Source organism: Mustelus asterias, chromosome 9, assembly GCF_964213995.1.
Source record: "Mustelus asterias chromosome 9, sMusAst1.hap1.1, whole genome shotgun sequence".
Classification (NCBI taxonomy): Eukaryota; Metazoa; Chordata; class Chondrichthyes; order Carcharhiniformes; family Triakidae; genus Mustelus; species Mustelus asterias.
Window position 1 is genome coordinate 78061793 of NC_135809.1, and position 19037 is coordinate 78080829.

Sequence of the window (19037 nt, forward strand, 5' to 3'; positions counted from 1 at the left end):
GCCACCCATGGTGACCATTTCCTGCCTCAGGCTTTTCACTGCAGACGCCCTCCTTTCCGTGTTGGCCTGGGTACCAGGCATGTCGCGGAGCTTTCCTCCGAGGTGTTGAACGGGATCTCCGTGGGGGCAGCAAAGGGGTTGCTGGCTTCTGAGGGCCCAGCCTCATCGGGGTTGTCCCCTGGAAAACAAGACACATAGGTAAGTTTCTGGATAGATCGCAACTTACTTGAAATCAGTCATAGTAACGAAGGATTTGTGGCTCCTCACTTCTGTGGCACACCCCAACCTGGCTGTCGGTCAAAGCTTTAGCCTTTGACTCCCCGACAGCTCCATGGTTCGCTCCTCGAAGGCAGTGAGGATGTATAGCTTGGGGAATCCACCTCTGGACATCGCCTGCTCCCAGCGATTGTAGGCTATCTTCTCCTGCGGGGACAGAAGGGGAATTGAAAGCTTGATGGCTGGAAGAGCACAGGGTGTCGGGGATGTTGGCAATCGGGTGGTGAATGTCAGCACAGTGCCTCAACAGGGGTTTGTGACAGGGGTGCCGGAGGGGTTGGAGGCACGTGCAACGGAGTCCAATGATGGGAGACTGCGGGTTGTCAGGGAGTGGCTCGACATGGACATTCCAGACACGACAGATGGAATTGATGCCAAGACAGGATGGACACACCCTTGCTGCCTCATTTTCTTTCTGCACTGAGCCCCGTACCAGCGCACGGGCACTCACTGCAGCTGCCACCACTTCCTAGGCCGCATTGCTGGCCCGTTCCCTTGGGCCGCCGACAGTCTTGGGGGTAGAAGATGGCCCCCCTCTCCTCCACGGCGTACAGCAACCATCCCAGCTCCCTCCCTGTAGGTTTTCTCACCGTTTTCTTCAGCGAGGTAAGTAATGGGAACTTATGGCACTCTGTGCAAAACAGAAGCCGTAATGCAAATCCCGCCAGTGTGTGGTGGTGGTGGTGGGTTGGGGGGGGGGGGGTTGTATGTGTGTGTGTTCATCTGTGAAGCCAGCTGTTGAGCTTTCGGGGGTGCCATTGCGCAAGTGCCCCTGCTCTCCCAGTAAGTATATGGGAGATCTGTCGCCATCCCTCCACAATCACCACCCCTCCTCCCCCCCCGATCACCACACCCACAGATCAAACCCCATTCTGCAGAGTTCCCCCCTTCCCTCCTCTCCTACAGACCTCCCCCCCACCTTCCCCCATCAGGGCCATGCCCCTAGGGCCCTGCCGCCTCCATCCTGCCCCTTCCAGACGATAGCGTCCAGGGCTTGTTAATGGCATGCTTAACCATGTCCTTAATATTGGAACAGCCTCGCAACCTTCCTGGGTGTGAGGCTGATTTCACGGCAATATAGGATCGGCAAGATCACAAGAGGCAAGAAACCAGGTGCAAACCCGATCTTTAGCCTCTTGCCCTATCTTACTGGCTCGCCACCCAATTGACTGGTGTGGTGAGCCGGTAAGATTGAGCCCTTAGAATTTGTTTAGGAAGATTCCGCCCATTATGTGTGTGATCAACAAGATATACTGGGCTGGAATTTTATATAGCCATAAGGATCCCAGAGCCATTTAAAAATGGGGGGGACCCCATTTGGGAATTGAAACCCTATTCCCGGCATCCTGAATTTGTAGCACAGGGTAAAACTGCAGGTGTTGAGCCCACACCTTGCAGTCCCAACCTGGTTGGTTTCATCGTGAGACCAGGCACCTCCTAGCCTCCTGCAGTTTTTGTGAAAGTCACAGCTTCTCCATGACTTGTATTTCACGGTCCCTCAAAGTCTGAATTCGGGAATGTTTTGAAAGGTAAGGTCAAAAGTTCTTACTCATCCCCCATGCCAGTTCATTCCTTTCCCTAACCAACCCTCATAGCCCCATGGTCTCTCATATCCCCAATACCACCTCGTAACAGATTTATGCCCATTCACTCAGTATACACTCTGTACAGAACCAAGGAACCCCACAGTAACAACAGAATGTCTGAACTTGGTTAAAATATCCATTCATAATTTTCTTCAAAAAACTTCTCTTGCTACAACACTATAATAGTGTCACTCAACCAAACTTTTAAAATATCAATAACATAAGCAGTAAACACTTGACACTTCTTTATCTTGTGCAAATAAACTTTCAGCCATTGACATTACAGATATAATAAAAAATAGCCTATTACAATATCATAAAGCTGTCAATCAAGCAAAGTTTTTTCTCCAACTTGTCAACAAAGTTAATCCTTTTATGGAGGTCCAGGTTCCCAGTGAAGCTTGCATATTGGGGCTAAGAGGAAAAAGTCAGGGAGTGAGACTAGTTGAGTTGTTCCTGCAGAGAGCCATCATGGACATGACAGACTGAATTATCTTCTTCCATGTTGCAACCTTTTTATAATTCTAGATGTTGACACAGTAAAAATGAAATATTCCCTGAGGTGTGACCCTACTATACCTGACAAGTACTTAATGTTAACACTAAACCATAATGTTGAAACTGGAGCCTCACAAGTATTTAATGTTGACACAAGTAAAGGGATTATCTAACACTAGCATTGGATCCAAGAGAGTACCCCATAGAATCGTTACAGCACATTTGGCTCGTCACATCTGTACCAGCTCTCTAAATGAGCAATTACCTAGTTTCATTTCCCCGCTTTCTCCTAGATTACTTATTAATGACACTGGAGTCAAGGAAGTTATTAATGTTGACATTCATAAATCTGATAATCATAGAATCCCTACAGTGCAGAAGGAGGCCATTTGGCCCATCGAGTCTACACCAACTCACCGACAAAACAATCCATCCAGGCCCTAACCCCGTAACCCCACATATTTAACTCGCTAATTTCCCCTAACCTATACATCTTGTGACATCAAGGGGCAATTTTAGCATGGCCAATCCACCTAACCTGCACATCTTTGGACAGTGGGAGGAAACTCACACAGTCATGGGGAGAACATGTAAACTCCACATAGACAGTCACCCAAGACTGGAATTGAACCCAGGTCCCTGGTGCTGTAAGACAGCAGTGCTAACCACTGTGCCACTCTTGCAGTCAAGCTGCAATTAATATTGATATTGCAGCCAATGGGTGAGTTAAGGGAGTGCTTAATGTTGACACTGGAACTAAGCAAGTACGAAATATTGACACTGAAGTCAAGGAAGCATCTAATGTTGACACAAGAGCCACAGAAGTGGTTCATGTTGACACTGGAGCCAAGGGAGTATCTCCTGTTAACACTAGAGTCAAGGGAGAATGTAACATTGTCAATGAAACCTCAAGTTAAAAGAGGAACACAAAAGTAGTTAAATGTTGACACTGGAGCCAAGGGATTACTTAATTTTAACAGTGGAATAAAGGTAGCAATTAGCATTGACATTAGTTCATAAAACTTCATGGCAAGCACAAAGTAACTCCTCCATCTCCTTTATGGATAGCTTACCTGTCCTTCACTGATACATGCTGGTTGTTAAATAATATCCCCCAGTGGTATGACAAAACATTATCCTTGTGAACCTGGAAGTGGAGCCTGTTCACTCCACATTTCTACCATCTTTTACATCAATCAAATGCATTTTTGAAAGTTCAGGAAGTTTTACGCTGTGGACCCATAGCCACTAAGAACTAGGTTCGCACTGGTTTCATTCATTTCATCTAGGACCCAGCAGAGAGAAGAGGCTATCCCCAATTCCTCCACCCATTCGCTAACCTAGACTGGTTTGTAAAATGAGATTAGCACACTAACCATGCAAGCCTTTGATCCATGTTGGTCATGTGTTAGTGATGGCAAGGCACCAAAATCAGCCATGCTACTACATATTATCCAAAGTTTCTCACTTTGTTACTCCAAAGGGAGGAGTAAGGGAGATTAGTGGTAGCACTAATAGGTTAGAAAACAGTAGGCAATTGTAGAGGAAAAGCCCATGAATCCGGAGGAGAAGAGGGGAGATTTGCTCTTTTAAGCTTTTGGGGGCATAATCATAAATGTATTTGTTATACTCATATTTCTACTTTTTTCTTGACAAGGGACAGAGCAAATGTCACCACTTTCTTCACAACAATGTTGTTTCTGCTTCTCAATACACAGGGTGTTAAAAGAGTCTTACCACAGCGCGGTGTACTCGTGCTCCAGTTCCCATCCAGTTGACAAGTGACAACGTTACTTCCAACTAACTGGAAATTAGCATCACAGCTGAAGTAGATCTGGGAACCAAATCGGAAATCGTCTCCTTCCACTGTACCACTGACTGGAGCCACGGGATTCCTACATATCACCACTGACAGGTCACATAGTTGATAAACGCATTTTATTACAGACATTTAAATAAATTCTGCAGTCATGCAAATGCAAAAACATTTAATAATTTACTGGATTTTGAAAAACAAGGAGAGTCTCTTCTTTTGGTTCAGCCTAACTGAGACAATAACAAGCCTAATTCCTGGAACCCTTAGGAGGGCATGGCAGGTCTCACCCTCACCAGGTGAATGAAAGTCTTCAACTCCTGGTCCTCTCAATAGGAGCAATGAAAGGCCTCAGCTTCCTGGCTTCCTCACCAGGTAACTGAAAAGCCAAAGTCTCCTGCAGCCCTCAATAAGAGAATGGGCAGACATCAATCTCCCGAGTCCTCATCAATTTGCACTCAGTCAATTGTCCCAGGAGATATCAGAGAAACAATTCCCAGAGCTGGAGATCTCCTAGACCTGCTGGTATAGTTCTGACTGTGCAAAAGTGGAAAACAGGAGATAGTGTTTTCCTTGAGACTTCTCAAATAATTGGAGTTTCTACTAAACTTCTGCTAAAGTTAGGGCAATGGACCAGGAGAAGCCTTGGAGAAATTTCCAGTAGAAAGTCTTTCATTTCTGCTTCAATAAGTCATTATATCGCGACAAAGATTAGGACATGTGGATTCTCGGGACAAATAGTTGAATGTTGGAAAACTGGCTAAAAAATGGAAGTCATGATGTGGAGATGCCGGCGTTGGACTGGGGTAAACACAGTAAGAAGTTTAACAACACCAGGTTAAAGTCCAACAGGTTTATTTGGTAGCAGAAGCCACACAAAAGCTTATGTGGCTTTTGCTACCAAATAAACCTGTTGGACTTTAACCTGGTGTTGTTAAGCTTCTTACTGTAAAAAATGGAAAACAGAAAATTGGGTTAAGGATAGCTGCTTAGAATATGATATTCCACAAAGGCATTGCTGGGAACACTGTTGTTCATAATTTACATCAATGATTTGGACTTAAGAGCAAATAGCGCAAATCAAAATTCACAGATGGTACCAAACCAAAGAAGAATGCAACATAATACAACAGCTTGCAAACTGGATAGTTAAATGACAAATGTGAGGTGATACTGTTTAATTGAAAACATTGAAACATTACCTCCAGCTTAGAAACAAAATGAGTGGAATAGAAGAGCAAGGAAGATCTAGGGACAGATTAAAAGCAGCATCACAATATTTTTTTTAAAAAGCATTGAAGAAAAGCCCTCCTACTCTCCATGACAACCTATGCTGCCTGGTCTGCTGAGTATTGGCAGCATTTTATGTTTCTAAAGTAAAGTTTATTTATTCGTTACAAGGCTTTCATTAACACTGCAATGAAGTTACTGTGAAATTCCCCAAGTCGCCACAGTCCGGCGCCTGTTCAGGTCAACATACCTAACCAGCACGTCTTTCAGACTGTGGGAGGAAACCGGGGCACCCGGAGGAAACCCACGCAGACACGGGGAGAATGTGCAAATTCCACACAGACAATGACCCAAGCTGGGAATCAAAACCGGATCCCTGGCTCTGTGAAGCAGCAGTGTTAACATACTGTGCCACCCCCTATTCTATTGCTGGAAGATTTATCAATTTTACCAAAATTCGCTGGACTCTGGGGCAGTTCCAGTAGATTGGAAAACAGCAAATGTGACGTCACTGTTTAAAACAGGAGGTAGACAAAAGTCGGGTAAATATAGGCTGGTTAGCTTAACTACTGAAGTGGGGAAAATGCTTGAATCTATCATCAAGGAAGAAATAGCAAGACACCTGGATATAAATTGTCGAATTGGGCAGATGCAGCATGGGTTCATGAAAGGCAGATCATGTTTAACTAAGTTACTGGAATTATTTGAGGACATTACAAGCATGGTGGACAACGGAAAACTGATGGATGTGGTGTATCTGGATTTCCAGAAGGCATTCAACAAGGTGCCATATCAAAGGCTGCTGCATAAGATAAAGGTGCACGGTGTTACGGATAATGTATTAGCATGGATAGAGGATTGGTTAACTAACAGAAAGCAACAAGTGGGGATAAATGGTTGTTTTCCTGATTGGCTATCAGTGTCTGCTGGTGTGCCTCAGGGATCAGTGTTGGGACCACAATTGTTTACGATTTCCATAGATGAGATGGTGTTAGAGACCAAGCATAGTGTGTCAAAGCTTGCAGATGACACTAAGATGAGTGGTAGAGCAAAGTGTGCAGAGGACACTGAAAGTCTGCAGACAGATATAGATAATTTAAGTGAGTGGGCAAGGGTCTGGCAGATGGAGTACAATGTTGGTAAATGTGATGTCATCCATTTTGGTAGGGATAAGAGCAAACTGGACTATTATTTACATAGCAAAACATTGCAGCATGCTGCTAGGCAGAGAGACCTGGGTGTCCTTGTGCATGAATCACAAAATGTTGGTTTGCAGGTGCAGCAGGTAATTAAGAAGGCAAATTGAATTTTGTCCTTCATTGCTAGAGGAATGGAGTCTAACCACAGGGAAGTTGCATCTGTATAAGGTGCTGCTGAGGCCACACCTGGAGAACTGTGTACAGTTTTGGTCTCCTTACTTGTGAAAGGATGTATTGGCATTGGAGGGGATGCAGAGGAGATTCACTAGATTGATTCTGGAGTTGAGAAGGTTGGCTTAAGAGGAGAGACTGAGTTAGACTGGGACTATAGTCATTGGAATTTAGAAGAATAAGGAAGAATCTTATAGAAACACAAAATTATGAAGGGAATAGATAAGATAGAAGCAGCGAGGTTGTTTCCACTGGCAGGTGAAACTAGAACTAGAAATAGCCTCAAAATAAGGGGGAGCAGATTTAGGACTGAGTTGAGGAGGAACTTCTTCACCCAAAAGGGTTGTGAATCTGTGGAATTCCCTGCCCAGTGAAGCAGTTGAGGCTACCTTGTTGAATGGTTTTAAGGCAAAGATAGATAGATGTTTGAACAGTAAAGGAATTAAGGGTTATGGTAAGTGGGCGGGTAAGTGGAGCTGAGTCCACAAAAAGATCAGCCATGATCTTATTGAATGGCGGAGCAGGCTCGAGGGGCCAGATGGCCTACTCCTGCTCCTAGTTTTTATGTTCTAAGATATTTCTCGAGATATAGAATTTAAAAGTAATGTGTTAAACACGTGTATAACGCTAGTCAGGTTATAATTCAAATGGCACATTTTGGTTTTGAAAGCATAAAAAGAATATAGAACCATTGGAAAAAATGCAAAAATGAACTACAAGGTCAGCGCCAGAACTGAGAGATTACAACTATCAGGAAATATGCTGGTATTTTCACTGTAGAAAATTGAAAACATGAAAGATAATCTGATATATGTTTTTAAATTGTGAATGGGTTGTACAGCTTAGATGTGGAAAGTCTCCACTTGCAGGAGAATTCAAAATTAGGGACCATAAATATAAGAACTTAATAATGAATTCAACAGTAGAATAAGGAGATATTTCTTCACTCAGCAATTAGTTAGGATGTGGAATAAACAGAAAGTGACATAGGCAAATAATATAAATCAGCAACCTAGGCTAGTGAGGGGGCCACATGAGTGGCCCTCCTTCATCTCAGTGGGCCACAAGATTGAAATTGGGCATGTTCACTAACTATGACTTTTGAATGAGATTGAATACATTTAATTTGAGCTGAATATTTAATAACAAATTATAGAAAATGGTTAATCATTCATATATTAATGGAATTGTCATCAATTTGAAGTGGTAAAAACAAAATAAAAGCTCTATTGGATGCAGAGGGAGTGCACACCTCTCACAGTCAATGTGGTGTACAATCAGCACACTCCTCACTTCATGTGCCCTTGCTTTATGTGCATTTCACTCCAGTTACGCAAATGGAAACCAGCAGAATGTGGTAACTCTATACATGGGCAACAGGCAACAAAATGTCTTGTGTGCCATACTTAGAACCCTGATGGACCTCATGGGAGAAGAGACCTATTATGTAGGAACCATTACAAGATCATGAGTCTGTATATAAAGAAGAAGTTGAGTAGTCCAAAGGTGTGCAGATTAAGTGGATTTGCCATGCTGAATTGCTCCTTGGTGCCCAAGGATGTGTAGATGAGGTGGATTAGCCATGGTAGATGTGCAAGGTTATGGGGATGGGATGTGGGAATGGGCCTGGGTGTGATGCTCTTTCGGAGAGTTGGTGCAGACCTGATGGCCTCCTTCAGCACTGTAGGGATTCTATAGTTCATTGCTTGACACATTGTACACAGTGCAGTTTATCTCCTATTTCTTTTTGGGCAATGCACCGAGTCTCTTGTCAGATCAACCAGCAGAAAGTGAACTTCCTGTAGCTTCTAGGGACTTATGATACCATGTAGTGTGCAGGTGCAGGAGGATTGAAGCCAACTCTTAGAAAGTCAAGAATCTGCAGCTAGTGACAGAATCTGGCTGATTAGGTCAGCTATCATTGTCTAGTCCAAAGTTTTACAGAATCACAAAATACTACAGTGCAGAAGAGCCCTTTGGTCCATCAAGTCTGCATTGACGCATGAATGGCCCTGACCTGCCCAGCTAATCCCACTTGCCAGCACTTAGCCCATAGCCTTAAATATTATGGCTAGCCAAGTACTCATCCAAGTACTTTTTAAAGGATGTGAGGCATCCCACCTCCACCACCCTCCCAGGCAGCGCATTCCAGACCGTCATCACCCCCTGGGTAAAAAAGGTATTCCTCAAATCCCCCCAAACCTCCCACCTCTCACTTTTAACTTGTGTCCCCTCGTAACTGACCCTTCAACTAAGGGGAACAGTGCTCCCTATTCACCCTGCCTATGCCCCTCAGTCTTCTCTGCTCCAGTGGAAACAACGCAAGCCTATCCAACCTTTCTTTATAACTTAAATGTTCCATCCCAGGCAACAACCTGGTGTATCTCCTCTGCACCCCTTCCAGTGCAATCACATCCTTCCTACAATGTGGTGATCAGAACTGCATACAATACTCCAGCTGTGGCTTCATCAAAGTTCTATACAACTTCATCATGACCTCTCTGCTTTTGTAATCTATACCCCAATTGATAAAGGTGAGTGTGCCATATGCCTTTTTCACCACCCTACTAACCTGCCTTTCCGCCTTCAGAGGTCTATGGACAAACACGCCAAGGTCCCTTTGTTCTTTGGAACTTCCCAGTGTCAGACCTTTCATAGTATACTTCCTTGTCAAATTACTCCTTCCAAAGTGTATCACCTCACACTTTTCAGGGATTAAATTCCATCTGCCACTTATCCACCCATTTGCCATCTCATCTATATCCTCCTGTAACCCAAGACACCCAACCTCACTGTTAACCACCCGGCCAATCTTTGTGATAACGGCAAACTTACTGATCCTACCCTCCACATCAATGTCATTTATATAAATGATGAACAATAGGGGGCCCAGATCCCTGTGGTATGCCACTGGCCTCCAGTCACTAAAGCAGCCGTCTGTCACCTCCCTCTATTTCCTACTGTTAAGCCAATTATGAATCCACCTTATCAGACCACCCTATATCCCATGTGCATTTGCCTTCTTAATAAGTCTCCCATGTGGGACTTTGTCAAAGGTTTTGCTGAAATCCATGTAAACTACATCAACCGCACTACCCTCATCTACACACTTGGTTACATGCTCAAAAAATTCAATCAAAATTGACCTCCCTCTGACAAAATCATGCTCACTATCCCTGATCAAACCTTGCCTCTCCAAATGGAGATAGATTCTCTTCTTCAGAATCTTCTCCAGTAGTTTCCCAACTACAGATGTGAGACTCACTGATCTGTAGTTCCCTAGCTTGTCTCTACAATCTTTCTTAAATAGTGGGACCACATTAGCTGTTCTCCAATCCTCTGGCACATCCCCGGTGGCCAGAGAGGAATTAAAAATTTGAGTCAGAGCCCCTGCAATTTCCTCCCTCGCCTCCCACAACAGCCTGTGACACAATTCATCCAGACCTGGACATTTGCCACTTTTAAGCCCGCGAATACCTCCAATATTAGACAGGATTTAGACAAAAGAAAAACCAACATGAGTAATAATGTTACAGGCTTGCTTGTTGTTCATGAGCAAACAAGTGTACAGTGCCTTTTTTAATCAAATGCAGCAATCAAAAAACAAGGTTGTACTGTCTGGGTTTCTGCGAAAATCATTGGGTGACCACCACTGAAATGGAGCTATCCAGACCAGAGGGGGATGGGTGGGCTAATGTTGAAATGGAGCTATCCAGGTCAGAGGGTAATAGAGGTTAGGGGAAATGGTGTGGTCTTACTGTTCAGATAGACCCCCTCATGGATGAGTCCCAACTCCCATTATCTTGGAGTGCGCAAATTCTCACCTTGAGATCTACGTAAGCTTAATGTAACACACTTGGAAAGTGAACAACAAGGTCCCGAAATTATGAAATATGAAAAAGAATAGAAACATTGAACAAGTGCATAATCTAGCAATGAAAGTATACAATTATAGTAGAAATTATTTACCGAATTTCAAGTAGATAAAAAAAATTTAAAATAGCATTCTTGGGATTAAACTAAGCCTTGTCAGCAACTTTTACATCCATACCTTTTGTTTTTACGGAATATTAATCTGTCAATTATTCACAAACTGTCTCCCCACTGTTTTTCTGAGATTTCTAAACTATTCTTATTCATGAGATTTTCACTAGCCAACTACTCCTTTTGAACAGAAGAGATCCCAGAAAAAGGAGGTTTTGAGTATCTGACCTCAACATCAAAAACGAACAAGAAACGGTCCATCACATTTTATCAGCAATCACAAAGGCTGAATATATTTTGTGGGTAGCACATAAAACTATCTTTCAAGCATGTCATCTGGGAAACATTGAAAATAAAATTCAAGTCGTTCATTAGGATCAGCTTGATGTAGGACTCAACTTTAATTAAGCCTCTTTGGTGGGAGGAACAGATGTTCAGAATATTTCCCAAATGGTAAGAAATTAGAATGTGTAGATGTATAAAGAGACTTGGATGTCCTTGTCTTTGTCCACAAGTCCTGAAAGCTAGCATGCAGCTGCTAATGAAATAGCAGTCATGATGTGGAGATGCCGGCGTTGGACTGGGGTAAACACAGTAAGAAGTTTAACAACACCAGGTTAAAGTCCAACAGGTTCATTTGGTAGCAAAAGCCACAAGCTTTCGGAGCCTTAAGCCCCTTCTTCAGGTGAGTGGGAATTAAGACAGGTTAACCTGTATTAACGAATTAAGTAAGAAGTCTCACAACACCAGGTTAAAGTCCAACAGGTTTATTTGGTAGCAAATACCATAAGCTTTGGGAGCACTGCTCCTTCGTCAGATGGAGTGGAAATGTGCTCTCAAACAGTGCAAACAGACAAAATCAAGTTGCAGAATACTGATTAGAATGCGAATCCTACAGCCAGCCAGGTCTTAAAGGTACAGACAATGTGGGTGGAGGGAACATTAAACACAGGTTAAAGAAATGTGTATTGTCTCCAGACAGAACAGCTAGTGAGATTCTACAAGCCCAGGAGGCAAGCTGTGGGGGTTACTGATAATGTGACATAAATCCAACATCCCGGTTTAGGCCGTCCTCATGTGTGCGGAACTTGGCTATCAGTTTCTGCTCAGCGACTCTGCGCTGTCGTGTGTCGTGAAGGCCGCCTTGGAGAACGCTTACCTGAAGATCCAAGGCTGAATGCCCGTGACTGCTGAAGTGAATTAAGACAGGTTAACCTGTCTTAATGCTCTCTCCACTCACATTGTTTGTATCTTAAAGACTTGATTAGCTGTAAGTATTTGCATTTCAACCATTATTCTGTAAATTGAGTTTGTGTCTTTATATGCCCTGTTTGTGAACAGAATTCCCACTCACCTGAGGAAGGGGCTTAAGGCTCCGAAAGCTTGTGGCTTTTGCTACCAAATAAACCTGTTGGACTTTAACCTGGTGTTGTTAAACTTCTTACAATGAAATAGCATGCAGGAAGGCTACTGGAATATTAGCCTTTATTGCAAGAGGATTTGAATACAGGAGTAGTGAGGCCTTGCTTCAGTATTATAGAACCTTGGTTAGGCTGCACCTGTCAATATTATAGAAGCTTGGTTTCACCACACCTGGATTACTGTGTGCAATTTTGGGCTCCTTACCTCAGACAGGATATTACTGCCATAGAGGAATTGCAACAAAGGTTCACCAGACTTGTTCCGGGGATGACGGGACTGTCTTATGAAGCGAGATTGGACAAACTGGGCCTGCATTCTATAGAGTTTTGAAGAACAAGAGGTGAAACCTATAAAATACTTAAAAGAATAGACAAGGTAGATGCAGGTAAGATGTTTCCCCAGGTTGGGGTATCTAGAATTGGAGGGGGGGCATAATTTCAAAACAAGGGAGAATGCCAGTTAGGACCAAGTTGAGAAGAATTTTCTTTACATAGAGGGTTGTGAATCTTTTGAATTCTCTACCCCAGAGGACTGTGGAAGTTCAGTCACTGAATATGTTTAAGATAGAGACTGATAGATTTCTGATTCATAACAACAAAGGGCTAAGGGAATATTGGGAATTTTACCTCATTGCACCCGTTTTGTGGTGGGAAAATTTCGTAAAATCAGGCGTAAAGCGGCTAGTGGGAGTAGCGCTCATTGTCATGCCCATTTCCATTTTATCACGGAAAACAAAATCATGATCGAGAGCCCGCCCAAAACGGGCGGAACGTCAACTTACATGTTTTTGCATTCATCACAATGTAATCAGTGAGCTTCACGCCCAATCGAGCTAGCTCGCCTGCCTTTACCACCTCGTTTGCCGCAGCCGGATCGGTCTGGAAAACACCTCCCCTATAAAAGTCAGATTCTGGCGTTTGATTGGTGAGGGTGAGTGAGGAGGTAAGTCTCTGCTTTCAAACTGCTCCGTGCTGCTCAGATGGGGTTGTTTCGTGGCGGACATGTTGCATTTCGGGTCGGGGGTGGCCTACGAATGTGTGAAGAGTGGGAGCTGTTGTTGTTCACGGAGTCCTACCTCAGACTCTCAGCATGGAACTGGATCTGAGGGCTGACCTCGGGTCTTAGGGATGCCTCTGGGTCCTACTGCAGGCAGCAGGAGGCAATGTTGCAGGTGGGGATGTGCTGGAAACTCTTTGAAGTGGCAATGCTGCAGCCTCAGGAACTATCAAGCAGCAGTCACTAATGCATGGGTGCTGGGTGTGTGTTTGGGGGGGAGCGGGGCTGTGTTGCTGGGGGCTGTGGGGCTAATAGGGGGGCTGTGTCACTGGGGGTCTGGTGGGGGGGGAATGGGGGACATGGGGTACCCGCTTCAGACTTGGCTGATGACGCCTGTGCTGTGGCCTGAGACTGAGAGCCGATATAATGAGGACCACATGGCCACTCATTCAATAGTAGAGCGGTGCAGAGGGTTCCTGAAGATGCGGTTCTGGTGCCTGGACTGTTCTGGCGGGGCCCTCCAATATAACCCCCTGATATCGTCCTGCATTGTGGTGGTGTGCTGTGCCCTACACAACCTGACACAGCAGCGAGGAGACCTTCTTGAAGAAGAGGATGTGGAGGCCAACGAGCAGGGAGAAGAGGAGATCGATGATGAAGAGCAACACCACCCAGATGCTGGAGGGCTGGTGGCAGCAAGGTCAGGCATGTGAGGGAGGCAGTGATCAACATACACTTTGGGCAATAGGAGGCTGTGTTGGCCACACGTGAGTTCGTGTCCTCCCTGCCACCACCCCCCCCCGCCCCCCCCTCCCCCGCCCCCCCAACCCCAGAATCCGAGAATCTCCTGCAACATTGTAACACCAGAGTGGTGGGCCTGGGTACTCTGTGTTAATGAGTTTATTTGACGGGCAGGAGGGTGATGACGACTCGCTAATCACCATTGTGATGATGCCCTGGCGCAAACTAGTCCGACTCCTACCTGAGCTCCGCATACACGCTGGTACCTGGGCTCACATCTGTGTAGTGGATAAGGGATCACTAAACCCTCACACAGGGCCCGGGGCGGGTGGGGTGGGGAAGGGGAGGAAATCCCTCATGGGTTCTGGGGATGTCATGGCAGATGTTGTAAGTCGCTGCCAATGCACGCCACCCACTGTAGCCAGTGATTTCTTTGAGCACCTTCATTTTCTCAGTAACATAGCGTTGAGGGGCCTCCCCCACTGATATCAACATGCAGGGTCCCACCGGCGACCATCAAGGTAAGGACCTTCCTGTTAAACGCAAATCTGAGACAAATTAGTCACAAGTGGGTGGTGAAATAACATTTATTGGTGCCAATAAAAGTGTCTTAATGATGAATGCTAACATAAAAACATGTGAACAGGAAACATTAAAGTGCATAAATACTCTGACCGAGTGCTGTCCTTCACAAATGCTATCTTAGTGCCACTACAACCTAATTTTATGTGGCATGCCATTACGTCTCGGTGTCTCCCCAGGATGTACAATGGAGGTGGAGGTGGCCAGCTGCCTACCACGCCCATGGCTCGTGAAGCCCTTGGCGATCATCCTCTGGAGGACCTGGATCTTGAGGGCCCTGGCCGGCCTCCAGGTGTCTGGGATGTAATCATGACACCCTCTTCATCCCCGCTGCCCCTGAGATGCCCCAATCTCAAAACGGGGGAGTCAGAAGGTGCAGCCATAGCCGCAGTCTCCTGGCTGGAAGGCCCTAGCACGGGCTCAAGCCTTTCCTCCTCCCTTGGGTTCCTGGGGCCCCTGGGTCACTCCATGGGATGGCGGTGCTTCTGCAGTGAGCTCCAGAAGCTCCAGCATCACCTGGCCCTGCCAGTCCTGGAGGACCACCTAGCCATGGTGGTCAAGCCCTCTGCGATGGCCACCTAAGTCAGGAGCTATCTGTTAATGGCAGCAGCAAGTGCCCTCTGAGACTGGGCCACACTCTGCAGCCTCTCAGGTTTGGCCCTCTGTGATTGGGCCATGTTCTCAAGGGTTGCTGCCGTAGCCTGCTGTGTCTCAGCATTGTCCCGCTAGGTCTCCTGTGGGCTCTTGAACCTCTCAGCCATGGGCCACAGAATCTCGAGAAGCCTGTTCAGGCACTCAGCTGTGGCCTGCTATGACTCGGCCATCGCTTGGAATCTGCCATTCATGGTGAGGATTCCCTGCCCCAGGCTTTCCACCGTGAACGCCACCTTTGCAGTGTTGGCCTGGGAACCGCGCAAGACAGGCAATAGCTGGTCTGCCTGAAAGCTTTGGGACGCCTCCCAACAGTCTCGCAGTCAGCCCAGTGTGGTTGTCAGCCCCTCCTGCATTCCCTGGCTCTGTTTCTGCATATCCTGCAGCTGAGGGAGAAGTGATAACAGAGGCCCAGCATGTAGCCTGGGGCCGACTGAGTCCTCACCTCCGGTAGGCCCCCATGTGCCTGAGGCCTCGGACATTCCCACCTCCACCCGATGTACATCAGCAAATGTGTCGTGTGCACCAGAGAGTGACCCAGATGCCTTGTCACTAACTTAACCCACCGATGTGAGTGTCTCTGGGGTGGTGAATTGCAGGATGGAAGCTTACGCCAAACTGGCGCCGGACTCGGAGGTCCCTTCATCGGCTTCTTCCGAGGAGTCTTCTGAGCTGTCGGGGTAGGATGAGTGGGAGCAACAGTGGGGGCCAACATGCCAGATGGCCCAGGTGGGTCAGGGTCCCTCCCTGCAATACAGGACACAAGGTCAAGTGCAAGGGAGGGAGAGGACATGGGCTGCATGCAACTTACTTGACATTTTTCCAACAAGTGGTGGATTAGCATGTGCTATCTTCAATGCCCCAACCTGACCATGCTGCCATTTATTGCCCACACACCCTCCTCTTCCACAAGTTCCAGCGCCCGCTCAAAGGGGGCGCCGGCTCGAATCTCAGGCACACCGCCCTCTGTCTTTGCCCTCTCCCAGCGGTTATGGGCATTCTTTTCCTGTGGGCATAGAAGGAGCCATGAAAAGTCTGATGGCACGCGTCCTGCAGGGTATCAGGGGGTGGCCCTCAAACGGCAAGCTCTGTGATACTCTTGGGAGGGAGAAGGAGGGAGGTGCTTGGTGGGGGGGGGGGGGCGGGGGGGTCAGGGGCTGGAAGCATGCAGCATGTTGGGTGTGGGGGGGATCTGGGGGTTATTTAGGGGAAAGATACTAGATGAGGTTAAACACTCACCCTTGCTGTCCGGATTAGGTCATTCATTTTTTTCCGGCACTGCTTCCCAGTTCTCCTGGCCAGCACCCTGGCACTATCACATGTGGCCACAGCCTCCCAGGCTGTGTTTCCATCCCTTCCCCTTGGACGACGTCCTGCTGGGGTGAAGAGGGTGTCCCACCTTGCTTCTACCTCCTCCAGTATCCTGGCCAGGTCAGATTCCAAAAATCTGGGTACTGACTTCCGGGTGGCCATTACTTCCTGCGCTGCCTGCCTGTCTGCCCATCCTTGGGGTTTTTATGGAGCTGTCCCTTGTTAGGGCAGATCAGCTGCAGGCAGTTAGAGTGAGTCAGGTGCCGTTAGAGCATTCCAGTGAGTTTAAAGCAGTTTGCCTTGTTACCATGGAGGGGAAGCCAAGTCAGCATTCACAGGAGTGCTTGGGTAAGAGAGGTGTCAGGGTTCAATTCCCAGCTTGGGTCACTGTCTGTGCAGAGTTTGCACCTTCTCCCCACATCTGCGTGGGTTTCCTCCGGGTGCTCCGGTTTCCTCCCACAGTCCAAAAGAATATCATTCAGTATGTGGATGGCCTGACTAGAGAGGGGGCAAAACCTGACCTCCTCTTAGGAAATAAGGAAGGGCAGGAGACAGAAGTGTTAGTGAGGGATCACTTTGGGACCAGTGACCACAATTCTATTAGTTTTAAGATAGCTATGGAGAATGATAGGTCTGTCCCAAAAGTTAAAATTCTAAATTGGGGCAAGGCCAATTTTGATGGTATCGGGCAGGAACTTTCAAAAGTTAATTGGGGGAGTCTGTGGGAAGGCAAAGGGACGTCTGGTAAGTGCCATGGTTTCAAAAGTGTGTTAACCAGGGTTCAGGGTAAACACATTCCTCTTGAAGTGAAGGGCAAGGCTGGCAGAAGTAGGAAACCCTGGATGACTCGGGATTTTGAGGCCCTGGTCAAGGAGAAGAAAGAGGCACATGACATGCATAGGCAGTTGGGATCAAGTGAATCCCTTGAAGAGTATAGGGGGTGTTGGAGTAGAGTTAAGAGAGAAATCAGGAGGGCAAAAAGGGGACACAAAATTGTTTTGGCAGATAAGGCAAAGGAGAATCCAAAGAGCTTCTACAAATACATAAAGGGCAAAAGAGTAACAAGGGAGAGAGTAGGGCCTCCTAAGGATCAACAAGGTCATCTATGTGCGGATCCACAAGAGATGGGCAAGATCCTAAATGAATATTTCTCATCAGTATTTACTGTTGAGAAAAGCATGGATGTTAGGGAACTTGAGGAAATAAATAGTGATGTCTTGAGGAGTATACATATTACAGAGAAGGAGGTGCTGGAAGTCTTAAAGCGTATCAAGGTAGATAAATCTGCGGGACCTGATGAGGTATATCCCAGGACGTTGTGGGAGGCTAGGGAGGAAATTGCAGGTCCCCTAGCCGAGATATTTGAATCATCGATAGTCACGGGTGAGGTGACTGAAGATTGGAGAGTGGCAAATGTTGTGCCTTTGTTTAAAAAGGGCTGCAGGGAAAAGCCTGGGAACTACCGGCCAGTGAGCCTCACATCTGTGGTGGGTAAGTTGCTGGAAGGTATTTTGAGAGACAGGATCTACAGGCATTTAGAGATGCAAGGACTGATTAGAGACAGTCAGCATGGCTTTGTGAGTGGAAAACCATGTCTCGCAAATTTAATTGAGTTTTTTGAAGGGGTAACCAAGAAGGTAGATGAGGGCAGTGCAGCTGATGTTGTCTACATGGACTTTAGCAAGGCCTTTGACAAGGTACCGCATGGTAGGTTGTTGCATAAGGTTAAATCTCATGGGATCCAGGGTGAGGTATCTAAATGGATACAAAATTGGCTTCTTGACAGAAGCCAGAGGGTGGTTGTAGAGAGTTGTTTTTCAAACTGGAGGCCTGTGACCAGCGGTGTGCCTCAGGGATCAGTGCTAGGCCCACTGTTATTTGTCATTTATATTAATGATTTGGATGAGAATATAGGGGGCATGGTTAGTAAGTTTGCAGATGACACCAAGATTGGTGGCATAGTGGACAGTGAAGAAAGTTATCTCCAATTGCAACGGGATCTTGATCAATTGGGCCAGTGTACTGACAAATGGCAGATGGAGTTTAATTTAGACAAACGCGAGGTGATGCATTTTGGTAGATTGAACCAGGGCAGGACTTACTCAGTTAATGGTAAGGTGTTGGGGAGAGTTACAGAACAAAGAGATCTAGGGGTACATGTTCATAGCTCCTTGAAAGTGGAGTCACAGGTGGACAGAGTGGTGAAGAAGGCATTCGGCATGCTTGGTTTCATCGGTTAGAACGTTGAATACAGGAGTTGGGACGTCTTGTTAAAGTTGTACAAGACATTGGTAAGGCCACACTTGGAATACTGTGTGCAATTCTGGTCACCCTATTATAGAAAGAATATTATTAAACTAGAAAGAGTGCAGAAAGGATTTACTAGGATGCTATCGGGACTTGATGGATTGAGTTATAAGGAGAGGCTGAATAGTCACGGGCATTCAGCCTCTGATCTTCGGGTAAGTGTTCTCCAAGGCGACCTTCACGACACACGACAGCGCAGTGTCGCTGAGCAGAAACTGATAGCCAAGTTCCGCACACATGAGGACGGCCTAAACCGGGATCTTGGGTTTA

The 19037-nt window shown here is 46.2% G+C and overlaps 1 protein-coding gene across 3 annotated transcripts in view; it reads right to left on the reverse strand.

The window, feature by feature from the left end:
* The window catches only part of pamr1a (peptidase domain containing associated with muscle regeneration 1a), a 122857-nt gene that overhangs the window by 42689 nt on the left and 61131 nt on the right, over positions 1–19037 (reverse strand). For 2 of the 3 annotated variants that reach the window (XM_078221221.1, XM_078221222.1), the window contains exon 7: positions 4098–4268. The exons of the other annotated variant lie outside the window; for it this stretch is intronic. In XM_078221221.1, coding sequence (XP_078077347.1) covers positions 4098–4268 — 171 coding nt within the window. The remainder of the gene's footprint in view (positions 1–4097; positions 4269–19037) is intronic. 3 annotated transcript variants of the gene reach the window in all.